The following is a 24,295-nucleotide window of genomic DNA, read 5'->3' on the forward strand; positions in this document are numbered from 1 at the left end:
ATTAGGCTGCTGATCAGTCACGCACTAACCCCGAGCAAGCACACAGCACTGCTCTAATTACTGGATCCAAGGCACTCATTGGCCTGACTTGACCATTGGTATGGTCTGACCACGAATCTGGTCCACATATATAAAAACTATCCAATCCTAAAGCAGTTCAATATGATAAACAGTATAATTCGATAAAACAGGATCATAATCAATGATAGTTAAACACTTGAATATAAACATAAGGAAACTCATGGATATCTCAAGGGTATATCAGGGTATGTGTAGGAAACGCTTATCAGTTTGTAAATTGATCAGGTGTTAGACGAATGCTGATTTTTCAAGGTATAATTCTTTGATGTTATGAAGAATGGCTGGAGTATAAAAGTTTCTGTGTTTTCAAACAATTTTCCTCCAGTGTCTGGTGTTTGGTAGTTAAACATTTGGGGAGTAGTATCAAATCTGTGTGATTTGGTATCTGAGGATCAACAAAAGATGGTTTTCAAAGAATAAGGCTTACGGCTCAAGATCAAGAAAATTCAGGGTTCAAGGGTAAATAATTTAAAGTACATGCAATATAAATCAAGAGTTATTTTGAATACTAACGACATGTTATAAAACAGTTCGAAAATATTTGCGATGTATTTTGGAGAAAAGTTCAGAAATACTTGCCTTACAGGCTTTACAACTATTACTGATCAATTCTGAGCTGACTCTGCCGCTCAGGTTCTAACATCCCACCATTAGATCCCATTGGATTCGACTTCGACACTCAGGTCTTTCTGTTGAAACTCTACTGAGCTCGTCGACTGACCACTATGTTATCTTTAGTCCATCGTCCACTTTCAGGTTCCCGACTATAACCTTCAGGGTCGAAATACCCTACGTTAGACGTCTAGGTATGCTTGACATATCCTCTAATACTAATTCTTACCCAACGATATTGAAATCCGACTCGTAACATATACAGTATTGCAATACAGGCATCAGTTAGGGTTCACGTTCTCGAAAATAGATTCGGTGTTTGTTTTCAGAAAGTACGTATACTTGTTATCGTATGAAATTAGGGTTATTGGTTTTGGCAAAATGTTCCACTATAATGTACAATTCAGGTTTTGTATAAAACTTACGTTTATGTATATACTTATACTCACTCGACGTCCCGATAATCCCCGGGTACGTTCCCATATTTTCGTAGTTCGATTTCCCGAAAATCGGGCAGCATCTCCTTTGTTTATCGGACTACCCGTCGAATATAATCAACGTCAAACCAACGACATTCAAGTTCACAACAACCACCAATTAAACCCAACAATCAATCCAATCACAATTCATTCACTAACTTACGTACCTAACTTTAATATAAAAAAAAATCACATTCTCGTTTCAAAAATAATTTTACGAACTAATTTATTTATCTTAAAATATTAGGACTCAGAATAAACATCACAGTCCACCGTCGACTCGCCGAAGCTCATCGTCGACGGCGGCAGAAATTCGCGGGTACCCGAATAATTAGGATTTCCAACGTGTATTCTACCGATTAAATTAAAAAAAAAATCGAAATAATTCGAAATTTAGGAATGGAAATTCGAGAAATCATAAAGGTAATCATTGAATTAAACTAAAATCACTACACCAGCCTTCGAATTACTGTCAACTAACAAACCCAACCCATACGCACGCGCGTGTGGGCCGGAAAAGAAATTAACACTGTCAGAAACATAAACATCCGGCGGCAATTCAAGGAACTCGGCAGCAACATACCCAGGGAACAAACGCAGCAATCCCCTCCCTTCAACTGTATATACACACATCATGTATATATATACGTTAATTAAACATAAAACCGAAGCAGCAAACAACAGTGGCCGGAAAAGAGGGGCGGACGGAAGAAAAAGAGAAGCGGCACCGAAACTTACCAGAATTTGGGGGCAAAAACCCGAATAGGGGAAGAAAATACAAAAACGGGAGGGGAGAATTAGAGAGATGTGAGAGGAAGAGAATTAGGAAACAAGAAGATTAGATGAGAATGTTTATCTAGTGCGCATATCTGTGTTTATTATATTTTTTTTTATTAACAAATCGAACACTGCCATATATCTAATGGAGAATACAGAGAAGACACGTGTCCAGAAATTGTTATGCACATTCTTTTTAGCTGAATGTTATCCCGCATTCTGCGTTTTAACGAACCATTGTGCGGGTGAAAATAACCCGAAAAATTACCAAATTTTTTTTGTAAAATTCTCAGAATATTTAAATACTAATAAAATATAATTTCCGTAATTTTAAAGAGTTTTTGAAACGCACGGCATACCCGAAATTCAAAATTAAGGGACCGAGATGCACATAAAATAATTTCAGAAAATTGCGAGAATAGTATTAAAATGTTACAAATATCCCGAAGTTTACAAAAACATAAATTTCATAATTTTAAAATAATTTCTGAAACGCAACTTATACCCGCTTTTCGCAATTAAACGAATCGACACGCGGGTGAAATAAATTCTGAAAATTTCCAAAATAATTTTAAAATTCTCAGAATATTCCCAACTTAAATAAATATGAGTTTCATAATTTTGAAGAATTCGGGAATTAAATATGGATTTTACCATTAAACATACTCTGAAAAATCATTTAAAAATAAATAATTAATGAAATATTGATTTCTCAATTTTATAAAATCCTAAAAATAATTATTGTAATTATAAAATCATAAAAACAATTTTAGAAATATTCCCAATATTTATGCAAATAAATTTGCACTAAATCCACTTTTGAAAGTGAAAACAATTCAATATGATCCCATAATTAATCGCGCGGATAACCCGGTAAACTATAAATCACATATGGATAATAATCAAACAACACATAGCGGTCAAAACCAACACACATATTTTATTTATTTAATAATTTCCATAATTGCACAATTAAATAATTCAAAAAGATTACACGAGTCGTTATAAATGAGACAACCATATTCGTACTAAAGATGACCAGTCTTTCATACTATATGGCATACAGCACATGATTAGGCGGCGTCCCACCCGACTCTTCGTCATTCATATCACAACACTCTTGTCTCAATCAAGAATCAAGAATTTGGGAAGAGAAACAATTCAAAAGAAATACAGAAATTTTTCTTTCGTTTTCGCCTCATATAATTTATCAGTAGAAGAAGCTCATACGTATTCAAGAATCAAGAAAAACATATACTATCGTATTAGAAGAAAGAATATCAGTGTTGATCACCTTCAATGCTTTGCCTACATCTGCCTTCAGGATCGTTCGGATACAGGTTTACGATTTAAGTCACATCATTGCTTCGAAATGATGTCTGGAAATGCCTTCACACCAAATGCTTCAATAATTTGATCTTACTCGCGTCCTTCCAAAATTTATAATCACTGCTTCAGATCTCATCTAGGTCGCGTAGAATAACCATCGATCACGCAACACCTCAATTTCGTCGATAGAAATACGATTCTTCTCCGACCGTCTAGAAGATTCTTTCATTTTCTTCAATCATCCATTGTTCGCTCGTATCACAAATCTCGTTAAATTTTAATAATTTTATAAATTGGGTAAATAATATTTTAATATGTTGATTCAATTATTGATTTTATTAAACAACGTTTATTTTTATTTTCACAGAAAACTTTAAACCTTCTCCCTGCTGGTGGGTCTACTTGGCCCTTCGAATTAACAACACTGAGTCTAATTCCATTCTTCTTTTTAGGTCATTTTCTGTTTATAATAACAAGAACATAAATAGTAATTCGACAACCCATTTGTAAAACTCATTTCCTGCCAAAAAAAAACTTCTGAAAGTTGATTAAGAAAATCTCTTCCGAAATCTCATTTTAAAATTTTGGAAATCAAATATTTGGTCGTCATTACTATATAAGTTATTTGTTATTTTCCTGATTTACCAATGAAATGTCTAATTAAAAGAATGTCCATATAAGGGTCTCTCCATCTTGATACATCTTCTATTTCTCCTTGGATTCTGCTCGCACTTTTTAGTCAACAAAACTCCATTTACCGTCGTATATCATTTTATTCGCAATTCCACCGCAACGTTGACATCTAGTACTATCTTTGGCATTCTTGTCGTCGTCCTTGACATTATGCTTGCAAGCACACATGCGATTCAATATTCGGTCTGTAGATAAGGGTGCACCTCCTTGCTAGTCTTACCTACACCTATTAAGGTAGATATCATTCCTCGCGCAGCTCTCGATAAGTGATAAGAATCTTCTCGCAATGCGGTGTCTTCGAAACGTGCAACATTGGTTCTTCATCGGCTTCCATCAACTGGTTGCCTCCGGCGTGAAGCTCATCCTACTACCTAATTTTAAGTTAAATCGTAGCTTCTCTTACATAAATTCTCACAAGAATCGATCGCATTTTCTTCACAACCACATGAAAGTAGGGTAACATACCCAGTCTCCGTCGATTCATCGATTCCTCATTATTGTAGGATCTGAGAACTCACTATATCTACATTGTTACGATATTCGCATTACACTTCCCTTAACAAACCTGGTTTACCAATTCCATATCGGACCCGCTAACCCTAATTCGCACTCAACTCAATTTATCCTGAGTATACCTAGGGTCTTTCCTATCTTGTACGACCTATCATTCCTATCTTACTCTCACATATTCTTATTTTAGTGACCAATAACCTGCAGCTCTGATACCAACTGTAACAACCCAAATCTGGGGTCAAGATTCGGTGTCACTAAACAATCTTTACGTAAAATAAAAGAATATCCAGTTAACCCCTTGAATCCGGATCATTTACAGGTTATGGTATGAAACAAGAATCTAACCCTTTACAACTCACAATAACTAAAATACAAGTGTAAATACCTTTGAACTAATGCTCTTGTCACATTCTTCTAACACCTTCAACCTCTCGCAGCAGAAATTTCTCTAACTTCTGTTGTCTATCAAAGCTGTTCACTTTTATCCTTATCTTTTTCTGGCAGAAATAAGAATTTACAAAGCAAGAGTGAGCCAAAAATGCCCAGCAAGTATATAATTTAAGTTTCAAGCATTAATACCAAAAGAAAACTTCCGGACAAAATCTTAAAACAATTCTAAACAATTCTATTTATTTGAGTGAGTTGAGCAAATAAATATTGGTTGTCACCAGCCTTTAACTAAAATCCAAACATGACAAGCGATTCCCCGATTCATCTCCTGAATAAGGGTTTTGTCCGGTTTTGGAATCATAAAGCCATTCGAGAGAGAATGTCGTTAATGGCGATCAACAATAAATTAGATTGGACACTAGAAACCAACATATGCATTATAACTTGCTGATCAGTCAGGAGATAGTGCGGATCTATACCCAACTGCATAGACCCAACCAACATATGGGGTACCCAGGCAACTATGGCCTAAGGGTCCGGTTCATCCCTGACCCATAGGATCCAGCTTATCACTGGTCCTAATAGTAACCGTCCAGCCCATAGAGTATTTTGATATCAAATCATTTTGAATTCAAAACATCCCAACTCAGGGTTCGCAAATAACCCGAAAGAATGGGTATTTGCTCGAGAGAGCAATCGAATTATAGGAACAATAATGAAAAGAACTAGCATAATAAGAGTAATTGCAGCGAAATATAAAACAGTTAACTATTATGAACTTAGAATAGGAGCGAATAAATATTTGCAGTATTTAAGGAGAAAGGTTAGGAATACTTGCAGTATTTAAAAGAAAATCAAGAATACTTGCAGTATTTAAAAGAAAGTTCGGGAATACTTGTCTCAATAAGCTTTAATCGCTATTTCAAGTTGACTTTGGTTCAACTTTGGACGTTCGGCTTTATCATCAAACTACTATCCTATTCTGGATATGATCTCAACATTCAGATCCTTCAGTTGGAACTTTGTTGATCTCGACGTCTAATCACTAGATCGTTCCTAGTCCGATGTCACGTCTCGGGTCTTCCGTCTAAAACCTATAGGGTTAAAATACCCTTATTCAGATAACCGCTTAAGCTTAACATCAAATCTTTATCCTATTCTACCCATACAATTTCATAACAGAATTCATATTATATGCATTATCGAAATACACATAGCAATTATGGTTCACATCTTCGAAACTCGGTTCGGTATTTAATTTCAGAAAATAAGTATAGTTGTCGTTTTGAAAAATAGGGTAATCGATTGTTCACAAAATATCTTGTCACGTCACGTAAATAGGTTTCATAAAGTTCAATTATATCCTCGTTCGACGTTTCCGATAATTACAGGTTACGTTCCCGTATTTTCGGAATTAATTTTCCCGAAAATCGGGCAGCATTTCCTTTATTTATCGGCCTACCCGTCGAATCATTCGACGTCAAATTCACAACAAACAGCAACAATATCCAATCCCAAACACCATTACAATTTCAATTATTTATTACTATCATCCGTAATTTTACGTTTTTGTTTGTATTTCTTCGTTTCACAAATAAATTTTTACTGAACTAATTTTATTTAAATAAAAAATGTTGGTCTCAGATAAAAATCATCATTGTCCACCGTCGACTTGCCGAGGCTCATCATCGACGGCGGTATAATTCGCGGGTTTCCGTTTATCGAACGTCCTACACGAATTATACCAATTAATACTATTTATTTCCGCACGAATAAGTGTTTATATCACGAAATCAGTCATTTATTTTCTGCAAAAATTCAAGAGTTCCAAATTATAACACACTAACAATATTCGAAACCACAGGAGCAAAGAAGCAACACAACCGCAAACAAACAGTTACCAACCCCACACACACCACGCGCGTCACGTGCGAAGACACACACACACGAAGCACACGCACACACAGAATACGCACACACATCATCTGCATATATACATATATACGGACACAAATATACAAGGGCAACAGAGTCGAGCCCAGAATGATCACCGGAAATAAACCGGAGAAATAAACAACGAGGCAGCAACCAGAACACCGGAAAATCGGCTGGAAAATAGAACCACGGTGGAGGCGGCATGGGAACAGGAGAAAACAGCCGAAAGGAGGGGGAACGAAATAGAATAAAAAAAAGAAGAAGGAAGGGGAGTTGAGCATCGGGAGAGATTGGGGAAGAAAGACTGAGAGGAGAGAGTAATAGATTGAGGGAGAAAGGGGAGGTCGAGAGAGATATGAACAGGGGATGAAAGATTGGGACAGTTAGATTGTTTTAGGATAATATCAATCGTGTTTATCTGATTATCTATCCCGAGAAAATCCGAATTTGCACCGAATTTATAAATCCATCGCATAATTACGGGTAATAATTACCTCGTAAATTTCCAAAAATAGTTTTACACTAGCGTAATTAATTCAGGGTTATTAAAATAAGTTTTTCATAATTTTAAAATAAATTTTGAGACACAACGCATACCCATTTTTAACGAATAAACAAAACAACGCGCGGGTGATTTTAATCCCGAAAATTTCCAAAATAATTTTAAAATTCTCGGACCAATCCAAACTTAATAAAATAAAAAAATTATGATTTTTGAAGTACTCTGAAATTAAATACTGATTTTACAGTTAAATGAAATCAGAAAATCATTTAAAATTAAATAATCACTGAAATATTGATTTCTAAATTTTATAAACTCCTAAAAATAATAAATAAAATTATAAAACAAAGAAAATTATTTTAGAAACAAATTTAGCACTTATGAGAATAAATATTCAATAAAATCATTTTAAAACAACATAATGTCATACAGTTCAATAATTAATTATACAAATAAGGTTCATATCCAACAATTACCCAACATTAACAATAAGGTAACACACAATTAACAGGCCCATGACATATTTTATTTATTTAATAATTCGATAATTACATTTACATATCAGATCCGAAAATAGGTTACTTAGCCGCTAAGTAACTAAAAAGACGATATGGTTTTAATACCAGACTTGGGTAATTATCAAAACGGAACTTCCTATAAAACACTTTATACGAAAACAAGGTAATAATATCTCGTCTTCTGAGAATATGGACTTTTATCGGTATATAAAATGATTTACGTATCGAAAATTTCACACTGGGACTCGTACAGGTCAAACCGTACCCCGGATCGAGAAAGTCAAAACATGAAAAGTGTTCTGAATTATCGGATTAGGTTAGGAAGGAGTTTTCGGAAGAGTTTCGGGTTGTAAAAACGCAAAAACGATTGAAGTGGGACAATTTCTGGTTCTAAAAAGTAATTTTATAATTACGTGAAATAACTATTATTAATTCTATAAATTCTTATAAAATCATATGATAATCCAAAATTACCAGAAAAATACCAAAACACTCTATATTTTATTCTGGATAATTAAAGATTAAAATATCTAAATTTTTATCAGAAATAAACATCCAAATATTAATATCAATTATCAAATAGTTCAACAAAATTCACATAATAATTATTTATTGATAAAAATAATTACATAATATTTCCCAGACGTTACACAAGTTCTGAAGCTGCTCAAACTCAAAATCTAATAGCAAGTACTGAAACTCAAAATCTGAAATCAAGCTCTGATGAGCAAAGTCTGATGACAAAGCCTGATGTTCTGATACAAGGTGGAAGTCAAGATTCTCAAAAATTCATGCAAACTCTGAAGCTCAAGGGAAAGCAGATTGCTATCTACTACAAGGATCCCAAGATTCAGATACTTGATGAGGAAATTGCTAGAAGATTATTTCTGAAGCATAATCCAGGAATGGATTTTGAAAATCTCAAGGAGGAAGAAGCTTGATTCAAAGCTGAAAAGAAAAATTTAAAGCCAAAAGCTTCTGTTACAAAGAAACCTCCCAGGCCTAAGGAAAAAGGCATTGTGATCAAGGAGAAGTCACATACTGAGGCATCAAAGCCCAAAACAAGCCCAAAGACAAAGGAAAGAAAAAGTTGATGAACCAATCAAGCCACTGAAGATGAAAATTCCTCAAATTCTGATAAACCCAGTGTGCAAAATGGTTCAAGTTACTAATGATAATCTTGCTGAAGATAAAGATGTTCAAACTCTGGAAAGAAAGAAGATTTATGAAGAATCAAAGACAACCTCCGACAAGGCTCAAGTTATTTAGAGTCAAGAACAGCAAGCTATAACTGAAACAGCAAGTTCTGATAAAGTTTTTAAGTCAACCTCTAACAGTGCTCAAGTTGCTTTAGACAAAATAGAAGTAGCTGATAAAAAGAAAATTTTGTGGAAAAAGTCAAACCATCAGATCCAAAATAAAGCCAATTGCTGTCTACTTTCATGACTATTGGGTTAAATGCTAGAGAACCAAGAGACGGGGCTGGACTAGGTTATGATGAAGCTAAGATTAAAATAGGAGTTGAAGTTGCTACTAGAGATCCATTTCTATTGACTGGCAGACCACTTGAAGATGTTACACAGAAACATCTTGATAAACTATCTCTGTTCAAGTGGTACTAGATGCTCATGACAAGCACAATGTCAAGGAAAATCTGATTATATTTCTTGAAGATGGAAGGACATATCAGATGTCAGAATCAGATGTGCTAAACAAATCATTGAAAGAACTTCAATTCTTTCATTACCTTTTAGAGGTAAAGTCTGATATTACCAGGAGATGGTCAAACTTCATATTGAAGACCATCAGAGATAAAGCAAGAATTTCTGGTTCAAGAGTTATAGAATTCATTCCTAATATTGTTGAAAATGATGGAAGTGAAACTCCAATGAAGAAGGATTCTGCTAAGCTTGAAGTATTACTGAATGAGAAATGTCTGTGCTACAATGAAGATTCTTCTCATCCTAGTGTAATAAGATTGAATGATGGTTTAGAAAGAAACCATATCTCTGCTTTAAGGACTGCAATCTATCAGATTGGAAGTCAGAATGAAGAGATGAAGCAAGTCAAGACTACAATCTCTCAAGTACTGAGGATTAAAGAAGAAAAGCTGATATCAAGCTTTGTCAAGAATCATTATGGATTCAGATTGACTTAGTGAGATTGGTAAAAGCTACAAGGACTGTAAGTTGTAGTTAGTTATCTAGTTAAACTCTTATTTGCATTTGTACTTAAATGTTTTTGATATCATCAAATCTATTAACTTGTATATTTTGCATAACTTACAAGTTGGGGGAGATTGTTAGATATATTTGAGATGTCATGTCTAATATAATTCATGTTTAGTTTTCAGATCTTAACAAACAGGACATATCAGGACTTACTGAAATCGGGACTTACTGGAAGTCATAACTTATTATCAGAACTTAAGGTCATATCAGAACTTAAGTGCGGGAAGACTTTCATATAAGGAAGGAAGCTGATTTACAGTAGAATATCGAGACTAAAACAAAAGAAGATATGCATGGAAAGAGTTAAAAGACTGGAAGACTTGTAGAATATATCTGATTGATATATTTTAGGAGACAAAATTGTATTCCATATCAATTAGAAGTTATCTTGTAATTGTGTACTATATAAATACAGGCTTAGAGTTTACACTATATGTGTTATTATTATCGAGAAGATTATATATCATAACCTAATAGCTCTTAGTGATATTTGTTCATCACTGAGAAAGAACGACAGTTCTTATTGTAACAGAGTTTATTCAATATACTTGATCTTTGTTACATACTTGTGTTAAATCGATTTGATTGTATTAACACTGTATTCAACCCCCTTCTACAGTGTTGTGTGACCTAACATTCTGATTCATTATTCATCAGAATTTATTGAGTTTATACTCATTGTAAAGGCTTTTCGATTATCTACAATCTTTCTTCTTCGCGTTTTTCCAAAATCTGCTTATAAGTATGTCAAAATCTGCATTTTGTGTAATATGATTGTATGATTCAGGATGATATGCAGTGACTTCTAAAATTTATATTAACTTGAATATTAGTTCAAATACTATGATCCATACCATTCTGAAAATCACTTTTCAATATCTACACTTTGTCTTTACATTCCATTACCATATAATGCGATTTCGATGTCTTAAATATCAAAATACTATCATAAGTAGGAGCTGATTCTGATTATACAATCCACAAATATATGTTTTCTGAATTCGTTACTTATTCATTTTCATCGATCCTCACTATTCTAGAAAGGTCCCAGAATTTTCTACATTTTTCGTGTTTTACACTTTTTCAGATAAAATCATTTTCATAGAGTAAATTGGTATTCTTTGAAACTGATCATATTTGACTTAATCATAATTAGCCATTTTATATAGTAGATTGCATTCAATGTACCATTAGATTGAATTCAATATACCATTATCATGTTATATTATCATGCATTTTTAAATATTAATGCATATGTGTTTTCCTTGCATATTTTTAAATATGGACTGAATGTGCTTATTATAAAAGTGTTAACGAAGCATGCACATGAAAGAGAAACAATTTGAGATACAGCAGAAATTCATGGGCATGATTATAAATTCATGGCCATGAATTGTTTTTGATTTTTTTATTATGTTTATTATACATGTGAAATATGAAATTTTGGTGAACTTCTAAATTAAGATATATCATTAACTTGATATTAATGTGTATTATCCTTTCTTTTTAGTAATCAAAATGTCGAATCTTACAAAGCTTGAATTCAACGCACTTCATGTCACCGAAAAAAATTATTTGTCATGGATTTTTGATGCTGAAATCCATCTTAGTGCAATGGGCCTCGGTGACACTATAAAAGAGGAAAATAAAACCTCTGAACAAGATAAGGCAAAAGCCATGATATTTCTTCGCCACCACCTTGATGAAGGATTGAAAACTGAATATTTGACTATTAAAGATCCATCAACACTTTGGAAGGATCTCAAAGAAAGATATGACCACCAAAAAATGGTGATACTTCCTAAAGCTCGCTATGATTGGCTACACTTGCGATTGCAAGATTATAAAAGTGTGAGCGAGTATAACTCTATCATGTTTAAGATTACATCTCAATTGAAATTATGTGACGAGAATATCACCGATAAAGATATGTTGGAAAAAAATATTCCACTTTTCATGCCAATAATATGCTCTTGCAGCAACAATATTGTGAACGTGGATTCACAAAATATTCTGAGCTGATTTTTGTTTTGCTTCTTGCTGAACAAAATAATGGACTTTTGCTAAAAAATTATCAAGCACGTCCAACTGGCTCAACACCATTCCCTGACGTGAATGCGGTGACTAATAATGAATATAGGGATAATAAATCATTTGGATATGGACGTGGACGTGGGCATAGATATGGACATGGACGTGGGCGTGGGCATGGACGTGCCCGTGGTCATGGTTTTGCGCATTGTAGAGGTCGTAATCAACAAAATCCCCCCAACTTTAAAAGGAAGCCTTACTACCAAAAACGGACAATAAATGAGGAGAAATCCGAGGGTAGTATGATGGCTAAAAGGGGTGAAAGTACTTATAGTCGATGTGGAATGAAAGGTCACTGAAAAAGTACATGTCGTACCTCCAAGCACTTTGGTGACCTATACCAAGCATCTTTAAGAATGTTGAAACTAATTTCACCGAACAGAATGATCCTTTGGGGATTGCCCATCTTGAAGCACATCTTGGAAGTGATGATCAAGTTGATCCTTCGGCCTTTACTCACATAGAAGTTGGTGATTTCTTTGAAGATGTTGATGTGAGTATGCCTAAATTTGGTAGTGATGAGCCTAAGAATAACTAAACAAGGCCTTACATTGCTTGTTGAATTTTTTTATTTAGATTGTCAGTTTTAACTTTTGAACTATGATATCGTCCTTATCAGTTGCTTATATATTTTTCTTTTCGTTAATGAAGTACTTGAGATGTTCTGCCTCTATTTCTAATTTTATTTAATTTTTCGTTAAGAAATATGGCCAGCAGCCTATCATCATGTGTTATAAAAGATGAGGAATCTTTTTGTTTGGCGGATAATGCAACAACACATACAATTTTGAAAAATAAAGCATATTTTTCGCATTAGGGGGTATATATTGGACCCCAAAGAAGATTAGGGGTATATATTGGATTTAATTCTCCCTCGATTATTAAATATTTGGAGCCCAAGACTGGTGATTTATTCACGGCAAGATATTTCGATTGTCAATTTGATGAGACGGTTTTTCCTGCATTAGGGGGAGATAAGACAAAATTTGAAAAAGAAAAGCAAGAAATTTTGTGGAATGCAGTATCCCTGTCTCATTATGATCCTCGAACAAATCAATGTGAACTTGAAGTTCAAAAGATTATCCACCTACAAGAAGTAGCAAATAGATTGCCTGATGCATTTACTGATGTCAAGAATATGACAAAGTCACATATACCAGCTTTAATGTTCCTTGTAAGATTAAACTTTCTGAAGAAGATAATAAAATCATGCTAGCAAATGAGTCTAAATCACGCCAGAAGCGTGGTAGACCTATTGGATCCAATGATAAAACTCCAAGTAAAACATGGAAACTTGATAAGATAGTTGGAACATCAAATGACATCATAAATTTGATCACTGAAGAGACGTCTTCCAAGGATGATCAAACACCTGAAATTGTTGATAATGAAGAGATCTCGATAAATTATGTCATTTCAGGAAAGCGGTGGAACAGAAAAGAAATTTTCATGGATGATATATTTGCATATGCAGCTGCACTTGATATTTCTGATGAAATCACGGATCATGAGCCTATATCGATCTATGAATGTAAAAGAAGAAATGATTGGCCAAAGTGGAAAGAAGCTATTGAAGCAGAATTGAAATCACTTGAAAAACACCAAGTTTTTGGACCTATTGTCCAAACACCTGCAGGTGTAAAACCCGTTAGATATAGATGGGTATTTGTGCGTAAAAATGAGAAAAATGAAATTGTGAGATACAAGGCATGCCTTGTTGCTCAAGGCTTCTCACAAAGACCGGGAATCGATTACGAAAAAACTTATTCCCCGGTAATGGATGCAACAACATTCAGATATTTGATAAGTTTATCAATTCTAAAAGGGCTCCGAATAAATTTAATGGATGTTGTGACTGCCTACTTGTATGGGTCACTCGATAGTGACATTTACATGAAGATCAATGATGGATTAAAAATGCCTGAAGCATATAGTTTAAGACCCCGAGAGATTTACTCAAATTAATTACAAAGATCATTATACGGATTGAAACAATCGGGTCATATGTGGTACAATCGTCTCAGTGAATATCTTTTGAAAGATTGTTATTCCCTAGAAATACAACAAGAATTACAGAAGGGGGGTTGAATGTAATTCTGGCTTCTTTTTAAGATTTACGAAAAATGGTTCTAACTCAATAATATATATGTGTTTGATTTGCAAAGTGCGGAATGAAAGAATTATATAAATCAAAACACAAGTAATAAAAACACAAGTCCTTAGAACTTTCTGGTGGATTTGAATGTATCCACCAGATATATATATATATATATATCGAGAGAACTATGTGTAGCTCAAATAAGCTCACAACTGCTTACAAGTATGAACAACTAAAACTTGCAGAGAAATGCTAAAGGATACAGCTTACAAATATTTCTCTGAGAATGTATTTTCTTAGTCTAGTTAGTTGTTATTCTACTTGCTGTACTTGGTTTATATATCACCAAGTTTATATAGCAAAAAGACAAGATAATAAAACAAAACTATCAAGTCTAACTTTATGCTACTTCATTACTCTATTCCAGCATCTTTGAAAACCTTCATAGCTTGCATAAAAATGGTAATACTTTTTTGTTCTCATTTTCCTGCTAAACAAGCTGCAACATTCCTTTTACAAACACCCAACGCATGTGACTGTGTTGTCACTGTCAACAGATGTTTGAATTGATCATCCGTCGGGTTGCCTTGTTTATCATCCGTCGGGTAGCTTTGTTAATCATTCGTCGGGTAGTCATTTATCACTTGACTCCATTTCATTTGTGCATAATTACAAGACATCTTATATTTACATTTAATCAACCTATTCTGCACGTCTACTAGCAGTCTCCATGACTCATAAGCTATTACATAAACTATACAAAGTAGTTTGCAGAAATGTGCTACATGACTTATTATTACATAAGCTACTCACCCGATGAATATCAATTAGTCATCTGTCGGGACTATATTGAATCATCCGTCAGGACTATAATTGAACTTTCGTCGGGTGCTACAAAATTCACTAAGTTAAATCTACTAAGGTGTTTTATTTAGCTTATCATCAAGTACACAACATATTCCTAACAATATCCCCCAATTTATGTCTACTGGAATTGTAGCCATAAATTAAGAGAAACTTGATGATAACAAAACACACAAAAAGAAAATACAGATTGAAAAATAGTAGATAAAACTAATAAGTGCTACAATATTGCTGAAAGTTGAACAATGCAAAGTACACAAAGAAATTGCTCACAATTGTTATCAAGATGCCCCTCTAGTCTGAGCAGATAGATCTATTTCCTTGATTGTCTGTATTTCTTCCCAAGCCTTCTGTTATTTTCTTCAATATGATTCTGAAGTTGTCTGTGGAATTCTAGTTCATCAGCTTCTGAGAGATTTAGCATTTCCTACATTTCCAAAAGAGTCTCATTGCTAAAGATACTCAATTGGTCCTCCAATCTGAAGAATCTTCTGACCCCTTTGTCATCCATGAACTCCATCAGCCAATAGGGCCTTAGATGCACTCTCTTTCCTGTAAAGGGAATGGATAAAGTTTTTGGAAGTGCATTTTTGGCTCTAATACTCCTTAGTTCCTCAATCCTCTTTAGAACTGTTCTTCTTGCAGTCACATTGTATCCAAAGTTCTTCTTGAAGGATGAGTAGACTTTAATTAGAACAGATTGGCTTTCTTGGAGAATCATGTGAAGAGGCCTTGTCATCTCTTTCCCTCCCTTGTATTTGAATACTAGTCTTTCAGGAAGATGTCTATAAGCATCAATTCCTCTCACTTCTTCCAATTCATTCAAGTAGAGATTCTAGTCTGAAAATTCCTTGATATCACAAATGTACATGAGATCTCTCTTGTTGACTGTGGGTTAGGATTTGGTTAGAGCTTTGGATTTGAGAGATACAGGCTTCACTTTCTTGATGGCTCTAGTCTTTGTCTTCTTTGTCTTGAAGATGGGCAAATTTAGATCAGGAATTGGTAAACTGTCCCAGTCTGCTGGCTCATCCTTGGGAACAATTGGTTCACCATGAATATTTCTTGTTGGATCAACCACTTTGAATTCTTCAAATACCACTAAGGGTCTTGATGTCTGAGTTGTAGTTGTAGGCTTTTTGGGAAACTGATCTTCCAATTCCTCTTCATCAAAGTTCACTTTCCTCTTGGAATGAAGTTTGTATCTAAACCTTCTTTTCCGGTGTGATTCTTCTTGCATTTTCAGATCCTTAGGTTCAGTGATTACAGTTGGTTGTACAGGAGGTTCTGTTGTGGTTTTTACAGCTTGAAGCTTGGCCAAGATAGCAGCTTGTTCTTTCTTTTGCTTTTGCTTTTTAGCATCCAAAGTAGCTTGCTTCTTCTCTAGCCTGATTCTTTCTTTCTCTTCCTTCTTAGCTTCCACAAACAGTGGGTGTCCAACCACCATAAAAACCTCCTTACCATTTCTGTAAATTTTGGCAAGTCTTCTTTTTAAAGCTGGATCCTTGTAGAATATAATAGATATTGACAACAGTTTCTTCTCATCTGGCTTTGGTGTCTCAAACACTGTATCCATAGGATTTTTGTCTGAAACCTTAGGATAGTTCCATTTGGCCTTCATGATAAGATCTTTCTTTGGAGACTTGACACAAGAAGTTTGACCCCTTTCCAGATAGTTCATACTGATATCATTCACAGAGATTTTTATGAATTTAGAGTAGTGATTGAAAACTTTTTCTGGCTTCTATGTTGGGCCAAATATCTTCTGAATGTTCTCATCAATTTTGTTCCAATTGATTGGACTCAATAGCTTCTTCTCAGCTGCTATCAAATTGGTTGCTGCTTCTTTGATTAGATCTATGCTATCTTTAGCAGGTGGCTTTGTGAAAATAATTGTGGGCACAATTGCTTTACTTACTTGAACATTTAGCAATTTTTGCTCCCCCTCACTTCTTGATTCCCCTTGACTGAATAAGACAATTGAGCTTTCTCCCTTAGAAGAGGTTGCTTTCTCCCCCTTTTTATTATCAGCAAGTTGAGTAGAAGAGGAGGTTTGTGCTGCCACTAGCCTTTGAAGCAAGTCTGCTTGGTGGAGATGAATTGATGTTAGAGAGGCTTCCATTGCTGTCATTCTGGTATCCAAGGAATTTATCTTTGTAGCAAGAACAAAATTCTTCCTGAGTTGTCTCTTAATGTCAAACATTGTAGCTTCTGAAAGTTTAGAATCTAATCTGTCAGAAATGTCCCTCTTCATTTGATCAATTTCACCTTTGATAGAGGTGACATCCTGAGTATGTTGAAAACCTTGGATTTGTTGCAATTGAAGAGAAGCAAAATGTGCTTGCAGAAGCTTCTTGGTGCTGGCATTTGTTGTTGATTAAAGAGCAGAGTGTGTTTGACTGATAAGTTGGATTAGTGTTGTCTTGAAATGGTGTTCATCACATTTATTTGAGAAGGCCCATGATGGCATGCCTGATCTGGAACTAGGGCCTACTTCTCCCCCTATGTCCAATGGCCCTTCTTCACTTTCTGAATCCTCACCACCAAAGAAATCTTCTGAACCACCAGTCTCATAGTCAATATCACCAGCTATAGAGGGCAGAGCTGTGATTGCATCCTTTGCTCTTTGCATAGACAGTGTGGTATGCACCAAATTTAGCATCCTTTCTGCATTATCATTGCCCTATCTAGCTAGAAGTTGGTATGCTGGAACAGGGTGAGTAAATGTCTCAGCATCCAGGGAGGTAGAATCTATAACAGCTTGACTTTTTTGAAATAGTCCCTCCATGTTTGCATCCTGAACATTCATTAACTCACTGGCAATGACATTCACACTTATATCTCCTGTACCTGCATTTATCTCATTATCTCTCTTTTCTTACACCAAGGTCTCACCTTGGCTTCCCACCCTCACACCCTCACCTTCACCATCTAAGGTGAACTCCTCTCACTCACTTTTTCCAGTCCTGAAGAATTAGACTGCATTAGATCACTCTTTTCCTCTCATTTTTCCTAGGAGAAACCCATACTCTCACTCAAATCACTCCATTCCCTCGGTCCTAGGAGTGATTGCACTACTACTAAGTCTTTTGCACTTGGTATAATTGATGAAATTTGAAGCTGTGGAGAGACACCCGACGGATAGGAATATCCATCGGGTTAGCAGTTTGACTATCTGACGGATGACTGATGTTAAGCTTATCCGTGGGATACAATGACTACTCGACGGATGAAAGATATCCGTCGGGATATAAGAAATAATTGAGTTTGGAGTGGAGACTATTGTGGACTCTGTGTAGATTGATGAAAACTTTGGCACAGATGTCTCAACAGTCTCAGAAAGAAATGGCAAGTGAGCCAACAAATCATCTAGAAGATGATGCTCACTTGCTTGGATTTTTGGCTTCTCCAAGAGAGTTAAAGATGGAGAATTTGGAAGTGATATGTTTATCATGTCAACATCCAATGAGTGTGTGGGAGAGTTTGGTGTATCAGGTGCTTCAATTATTATAGATTTTGGTTGTGACTCCACATTTATTGGAGCCACATCAACCTGACTTTGAGAAGGTGCAGTGACTGTGTCTTTAGCACCAGTTTGCACAGTGTATGTACCCTGTGCATCACCAAGGGTTCTTGATTTCTTCTTTCTAGTATAAGTTTGGGGTGAGCTTGTGTCCCTTACCCTTTTGGCCTGTGCTCTTGGTTGAGAGCTTGTTTCAATGGTAACATCCTTTTGGGAGGATGAAACCAGTAATGATCTAGTATCCTTATTAATCACTGCAGTTTGTTGAGAAACTGCAGTATGGCTAGGCTGGGAAACTCTCACCTCTCCATCCTTATTCTTAGGGCTCTTTGATTTTCACCTTGTCCCTCACCTTTCTTACCCACCTTCACACTCCCCTCTTTAGGTTTGGTGGATTTTACAACTGAATTCTTTTGAAAGAAACCATAGGGGGCTTTCTTAGCTTTGGATTAAGAAACTTTTATTGGTTTGGTAGCTTGGGTAGGCAACGGTTGGGTCATTGACACAGTTTTCATAGCTACACTAGAAAGAAAAGAAATTTGTGAGGTTGGAAGAGTGGAGACAGAAGAAATTACCTCACTTACCTGAGGTCCCTCCATTACTGGAAAGTAGAATAAGGGTACCTTCTTGCGATGATTTGCTCTGTTTAAATATGCAATTATCCTTCTTTCTTGAACCCAACAATTCAGCTTGTTGGTTGGGTTCTCAATTACAATTTCCTCAACAAGATGGTTAGCAAGCATCATGAAAAAACTAGCATAATAGACACTTCTACCTCTATTATTGACCTCTCCTAACTTAAAGCTCAACTCAAACAAAATTAAATCACTGAAATTGGAGTATTTATCATTAACTAGCATGTAAAGCATGTTAAGCATAGAAATGTTTATGGAATCAAAGTTACTAACTTTACCAGAAAACACCTTAGTTACTACATCACACAAATAACTTCATTCTTTCCTAAGACCCAACCTCCTAATTTCACTTAATTTAGAAGTAGTGACTGCATAAACATATTAAGAATATCAGTGTCTGTGTGTGAGACAGTTACAGTATTATCAGAAATCTTGAAGCATGTTTTAATAACATCACTTTTTATGTAAAACTGCTTACCTTTCAAAGTGAATGTGATGGTTTTGTCTGTTGAGTTGTATACTGCAGTTGTCCATATCTCTTCAACAACCTCACAGTAAATGGTGGGTGATTCCAGCATGGCATAGTTGAGTTTGCAGTTCTTCACAAAATCCATCATTTTGTGATAGTCACCAGCTGTTGAATCTCCTTGTTCACCAAAGCTGAGAAGTTATTTTTCTCATATATATAACCAGTTTGTGACATGATTTTTACTACAGGTGCCATTGTTAGAAACTTGGAATTTGTAGAGAGAGAAAGGGTTTGCTTTTGAGAAGAAAGAAATTAGAGCAATTGAATCTTGAGAATGATAAAAGAAATGAATAAAAGTGAAATTGCTTTTATACTATATCAGAAAATAACTGTAAAAAAAAGTAAAATAAAGTGACCAATAAAAATTGCCCAAAATAGCCGTTTAAAAATAAACTGTAAAAATTTTGTCACTTATCCGTCGTGTTATGCTTACAAACTGTAAGTATACTCGATGGATAATGTTCAGAGAATTAACGGCTAGGATTGAGACAATTCGACGGATGAGGATAAATCAGTTATCCGTCGAGTTATAAAATATTCCAGAAAAATAATTAATTTTATTAAAAAATTGTATTCCGACGGATGATCGAACTCGATGGATAATGATCATCCATCGGGATGTAAATTTTGACTTAGCCAAAATTTCATCAGAAACTGAAAAATCAATTAAATTTCTGGCTGCATTACAACTTGCAAAATATCTGAAATAATTCAAGAATAATTAAGCATACCTAACTCACTTACCAACCTTGAAAAGGTGGATTCATCCGGTGGCTTGGTAAATATGTCTGCAAGCTATTTTTCACTTGGAACAAAATGCAGTTTCACATTACCATTTATCACATGTTCCCTTATGATGTGGTACTTGATGTCTATGTGCTTTGTTCTTGTAACACCCCCAAATCCGGGGTCGGGGATCTGGGTTGTCACGAGTTCCATTTCCCTTAATAACACTTAATCTTAATAAACAACCAACTACTGCGTACTGTGACCCCGCAATATACACACACACACCACAAGTTATAGTCTCAGAGATGAATACCAAAAATAACACAAGTCATTTTATTCCACAATTATAAGCCATTACACCTCAAAAGGGTTTCTGAATAAATTTACATTTCTTTGCCATTATTACAATTCATATAGATACATAAGTCTGGTACATCAGAAGTTGAAAGCCTAGCCTATTGGTAATTCCTACCTCAGCTACAGCGGCATCAACACCTACAGGAAACTGCGGAACGTTTCCTATCCACTCGCAAATTGGGAGCTTGGTCATGTTCATCTTTTCTATCTGTTGTTGTGTGATGAAAGAAGAAAGCAAGGGTGAGCAATAAGCCCACCGAAATAATATATATAATAATTAACAATATATGAGCATTCTCATAGTACTCATGAAAGTCTTGGTCAAGAAGAAATGAATCAAGTTTGATATCTTAACGCGACCAAGTCACAAAATATTCAGTATATATGTACATACACTTTTCAAAATCTTGGAAGTCCTCTTCCATGCATAATATACACAGAGTTCCAGTTTATAACTGTATAAAAATATCGTTGCAAGGTGATCTCATATATCTAACCTTGTCTCAACATTTTTCTGAAAATCTTTGTCATGCATAAGATAATCATTTACTAGATATAAGTTGAAAAGATGAAGTTACAAGATACTCCAATATACTTATATCTTTTCTAAATACTACTCGAACTACCACCGTTCAAGCTATAATCAGTTTCAAAAGTTCATCACATAGATGAGACTACAAGATAAGATTTTAATAGATTCAATCTTTGAAATATCATTCAAAAGAAATGAAGTTACGAGATACTTCATTTAAGTCCCAATATATATACACCTATATATATATATATCTCATACATTCCTGAAAACCTCTGTCATGAAAAGTATGAACAGAGTTGCAATATCCAATGAATTTGGAAGAAAAGAATTTTGGCATAAACCCGATATCTTGTTGATCAGGCAAAGATACCAATAAGTAACCTTTTCTACTAGTAGATGGACGAATTCCCCACTGGTCATCACCCTGGCCGCATTAGGACCTTATGCTGGACTGCCACTTAGCCACTTACGCATTTGATGGACTGCCACTGAGCCACTTACACTTTCATGGACGCCCACTGAGCCCATGTTGCTTATGCCGACTCAAATAGATGGACTTACTTCCCGAACGTTGGGCAAGTAATCAAAATGTTTTCTCAAAACAGCAACCTCGTTGCGAATATAAAATACACCACATAGCCGGATCCCTCAGATTTTTAAGCAAGTATTTAAATCCCCTTCGAAAGGAAGATCTTAAATTTGAAAACGAGTTTTGAGATCCGCTCTAACTTTTAAAATCATTTTGAAGACTCGAAAACATTTTAAAGAATGTTTAGAGTAATGCTGATTTAATAAAATAAATCAGTCCCAATATATTAGAAAATATCTGAATATTATTACTTAAATAATATTCCCATAAAGGATAATCTTTATAAAAATAATTGAAGTAGAAATTTTACAACTCATACTTGAAATGAATAATAAATAACCAAAGATATACTTATACGAAAGCACGATCTTTATCTGAATAATCGAAAATAAGTTTGATTATCGAAACATTATTCTTTAATAAAATAAAGAATATAATTTAATAAAATAAGTGGAGTCATAAGTCCTCGAATGAATATTCAAAATAATATTCATTAAATAAAATAAAGTTATCGAATAAACCTTATTCGATTAATAATTTTGAAAACTATATCAATATATATATATAAATATATATATATATAAATATATATATATATATTATACTCAGGAACATCGACTCCCAGTTTAGAAAATGTTCAACTTTGGGTCCCTTATACTAAGGGTATACGCAACTATTGCTTATCTCTAGCATAGGTATTATGCAACTTATAAGCATTTGAATCAACAATTAGATATCAAGATTACGAAACAGACATGCATATATACCATATCAGCATGCTCCAATATATCGCAAAATTTTCTAATAACAGTCATGCACTTATCACAAGATAATGCATATACATATATTTACATCACAACAACAGGTATAACGGGTAGAAAACTTGCATGAGCGACTGGGGGTAGTAAAAGGCCTGGGGCGAGTCTGGTAACCTATAAACAACATATAAGTTGGAATTAACCAAAGTTGCTTAAGAAACTAGACTTTAACCAATTAGACTCTAACATTCTCTTATGGTCGCTTATACGCTTAACGATTCACTTAAGTCACTCGAGTACCCTTGGCTCCACCATTTTTAATAAATTAACCATTAAGAATTTTAAGGCGATTCTTTCGCGAGTACTCTACCAACTACCTAATCCACTTTACATAATTGTTTCATACTTCAATTAGTCATTTAAGGGCCTTAACCAAGGTTTCAAAGTAAAGCGAGGGGTAATGGTTCGTTCGTGAAACGCCATTATTTAAAACAGTCGTTTCTCCTAAACCGTACATCGGATTCAAGCGAACCATATATCAAAACGAAGCTCGTAACATGAACCATCTAAACATGGAAATGGTCAGAATCTAACATGAGTTAACGGGTCCTTAAGTTAAGAACAAAAACAGTCTAAGGTAAATCGGGCATTACGACGACTATGTTTACGCGATTACCAAATTTTAAACTACTCCAATCAATCCACAAATCAACCCACAATCAACATTACAACCAAACTCCATCCATACTTCACTACAACAGTCCCAAAATCTCAAGATTTTCCAATTTATACTACTCCCAAACATGAACTAAAAGTTATACTTAAGTTCATTAACCAATAATCGAAGATTTACAACTCAAACTCATTACAAATCCAACCAAACTCTAAATATACAAGAATCATACTTTCCATGGACTATACCAATCATAACAAGCTCTAATATTCAATAATAAGGCTAGGGTAAGAGATTATACCTTCCTTGGTGAGTAGAAGTAACTAAGGAGCTTGAAACAACCTTTGAAAATCCTTACCAAAGTTATATCTAAACAAAAACACAAGATCAAAAGTTTCAAGTTCTTGAAAACACTATTCACTATCTTCTTCAATGATTTATTGAAAGAGATTGTGAAGGAAATGGAAGCTTAGATTCATAGGATAGATATATCTAAGTATAAGGAACCTTGGATAATTACCTCACAATTTAACAAGGCTTGGATCTTGGTTTTGGATTTTCTCCTCTTTGAAAAGATGAAGAGCCGAGAGCTTGATGTTCTTGAAAGGGAAAGTCAACTCCAAGTTTGTGTTATGATATTTGTTTTGTTTCTTTTTATGGCTTGGCTAATTTTTAGGATTTACCATGGTAACTTTTGCATGGCCAAGAATCAACCAACAACACACTTCTTTTTATCATGCTTATGTCATCTTTCTTATGTCATCCAATTGCCACATGTATTTTCCTTGTGGTGTGATGACATCATCATTCACTAACCTCTTTGATTAACCCCTAATTACTTGGCTAATGACCGC

At 34.8% G+C, this 24,295-nt stretch overlaps 1 protein-coding gene across 1 annotated transcript; it reads left to right on the forward strand.

Annotated features, from left to right (window-relative positions):
• The first annotated feature begins 11,578 nt into the window (after positions 1 to 11,578).
• LOC141685710 (uncharacterized) lies at positions 11,579 to 12,450 on the forward strand. Its single transcript, XM_074490800.1, has 2 exons — positions 11,579 to 11,911; positions 12,040 to 12,450. The coding sequence occupies exons 1-2, from the start codon at positions 11,579 to 11,581 to the stop codon at positions 12,448 to 12,450; spliced, it is 744 nt and encodes a 247-aa protein (XP_074346901.1).
• Positions 12,451 to 24,295: the final 11,845 nt, after the last annotated feature.

This window comes from Apium graveolens, chromosome 9 (genome assembly GCF_009905375.1).
Source record: "Apium graveolens cultivar Ventura chromosome 9, ASM990537v1, whole genome shotgun sequence".
In the NCBI taxonomy this organism is placed as follows: domain Eukaryota; kingdom Viridiplantae; phylum Streptophyta; class Magnoliopsida; order Apiales; family Apiaceae; genus Apium; species Apium graveolens.

Bases quoted from the DNA above. Each gene is read 5' to 3' on its own strand.
- LOC141685710 (XM_074490800.1), top strand. From the start codon at position 11,579: ATGTCGAATCTTACAAAGCTTGAATTCAACGCACTTCATGTCACCGAA. The intron at 11,912-12,039 runs GTGAGCGAGTAT...ATGCTCTTGCAG, and splicing joins GATTGCAAGATTATAAAAGT to CAACAATATTGTGAACGTGG.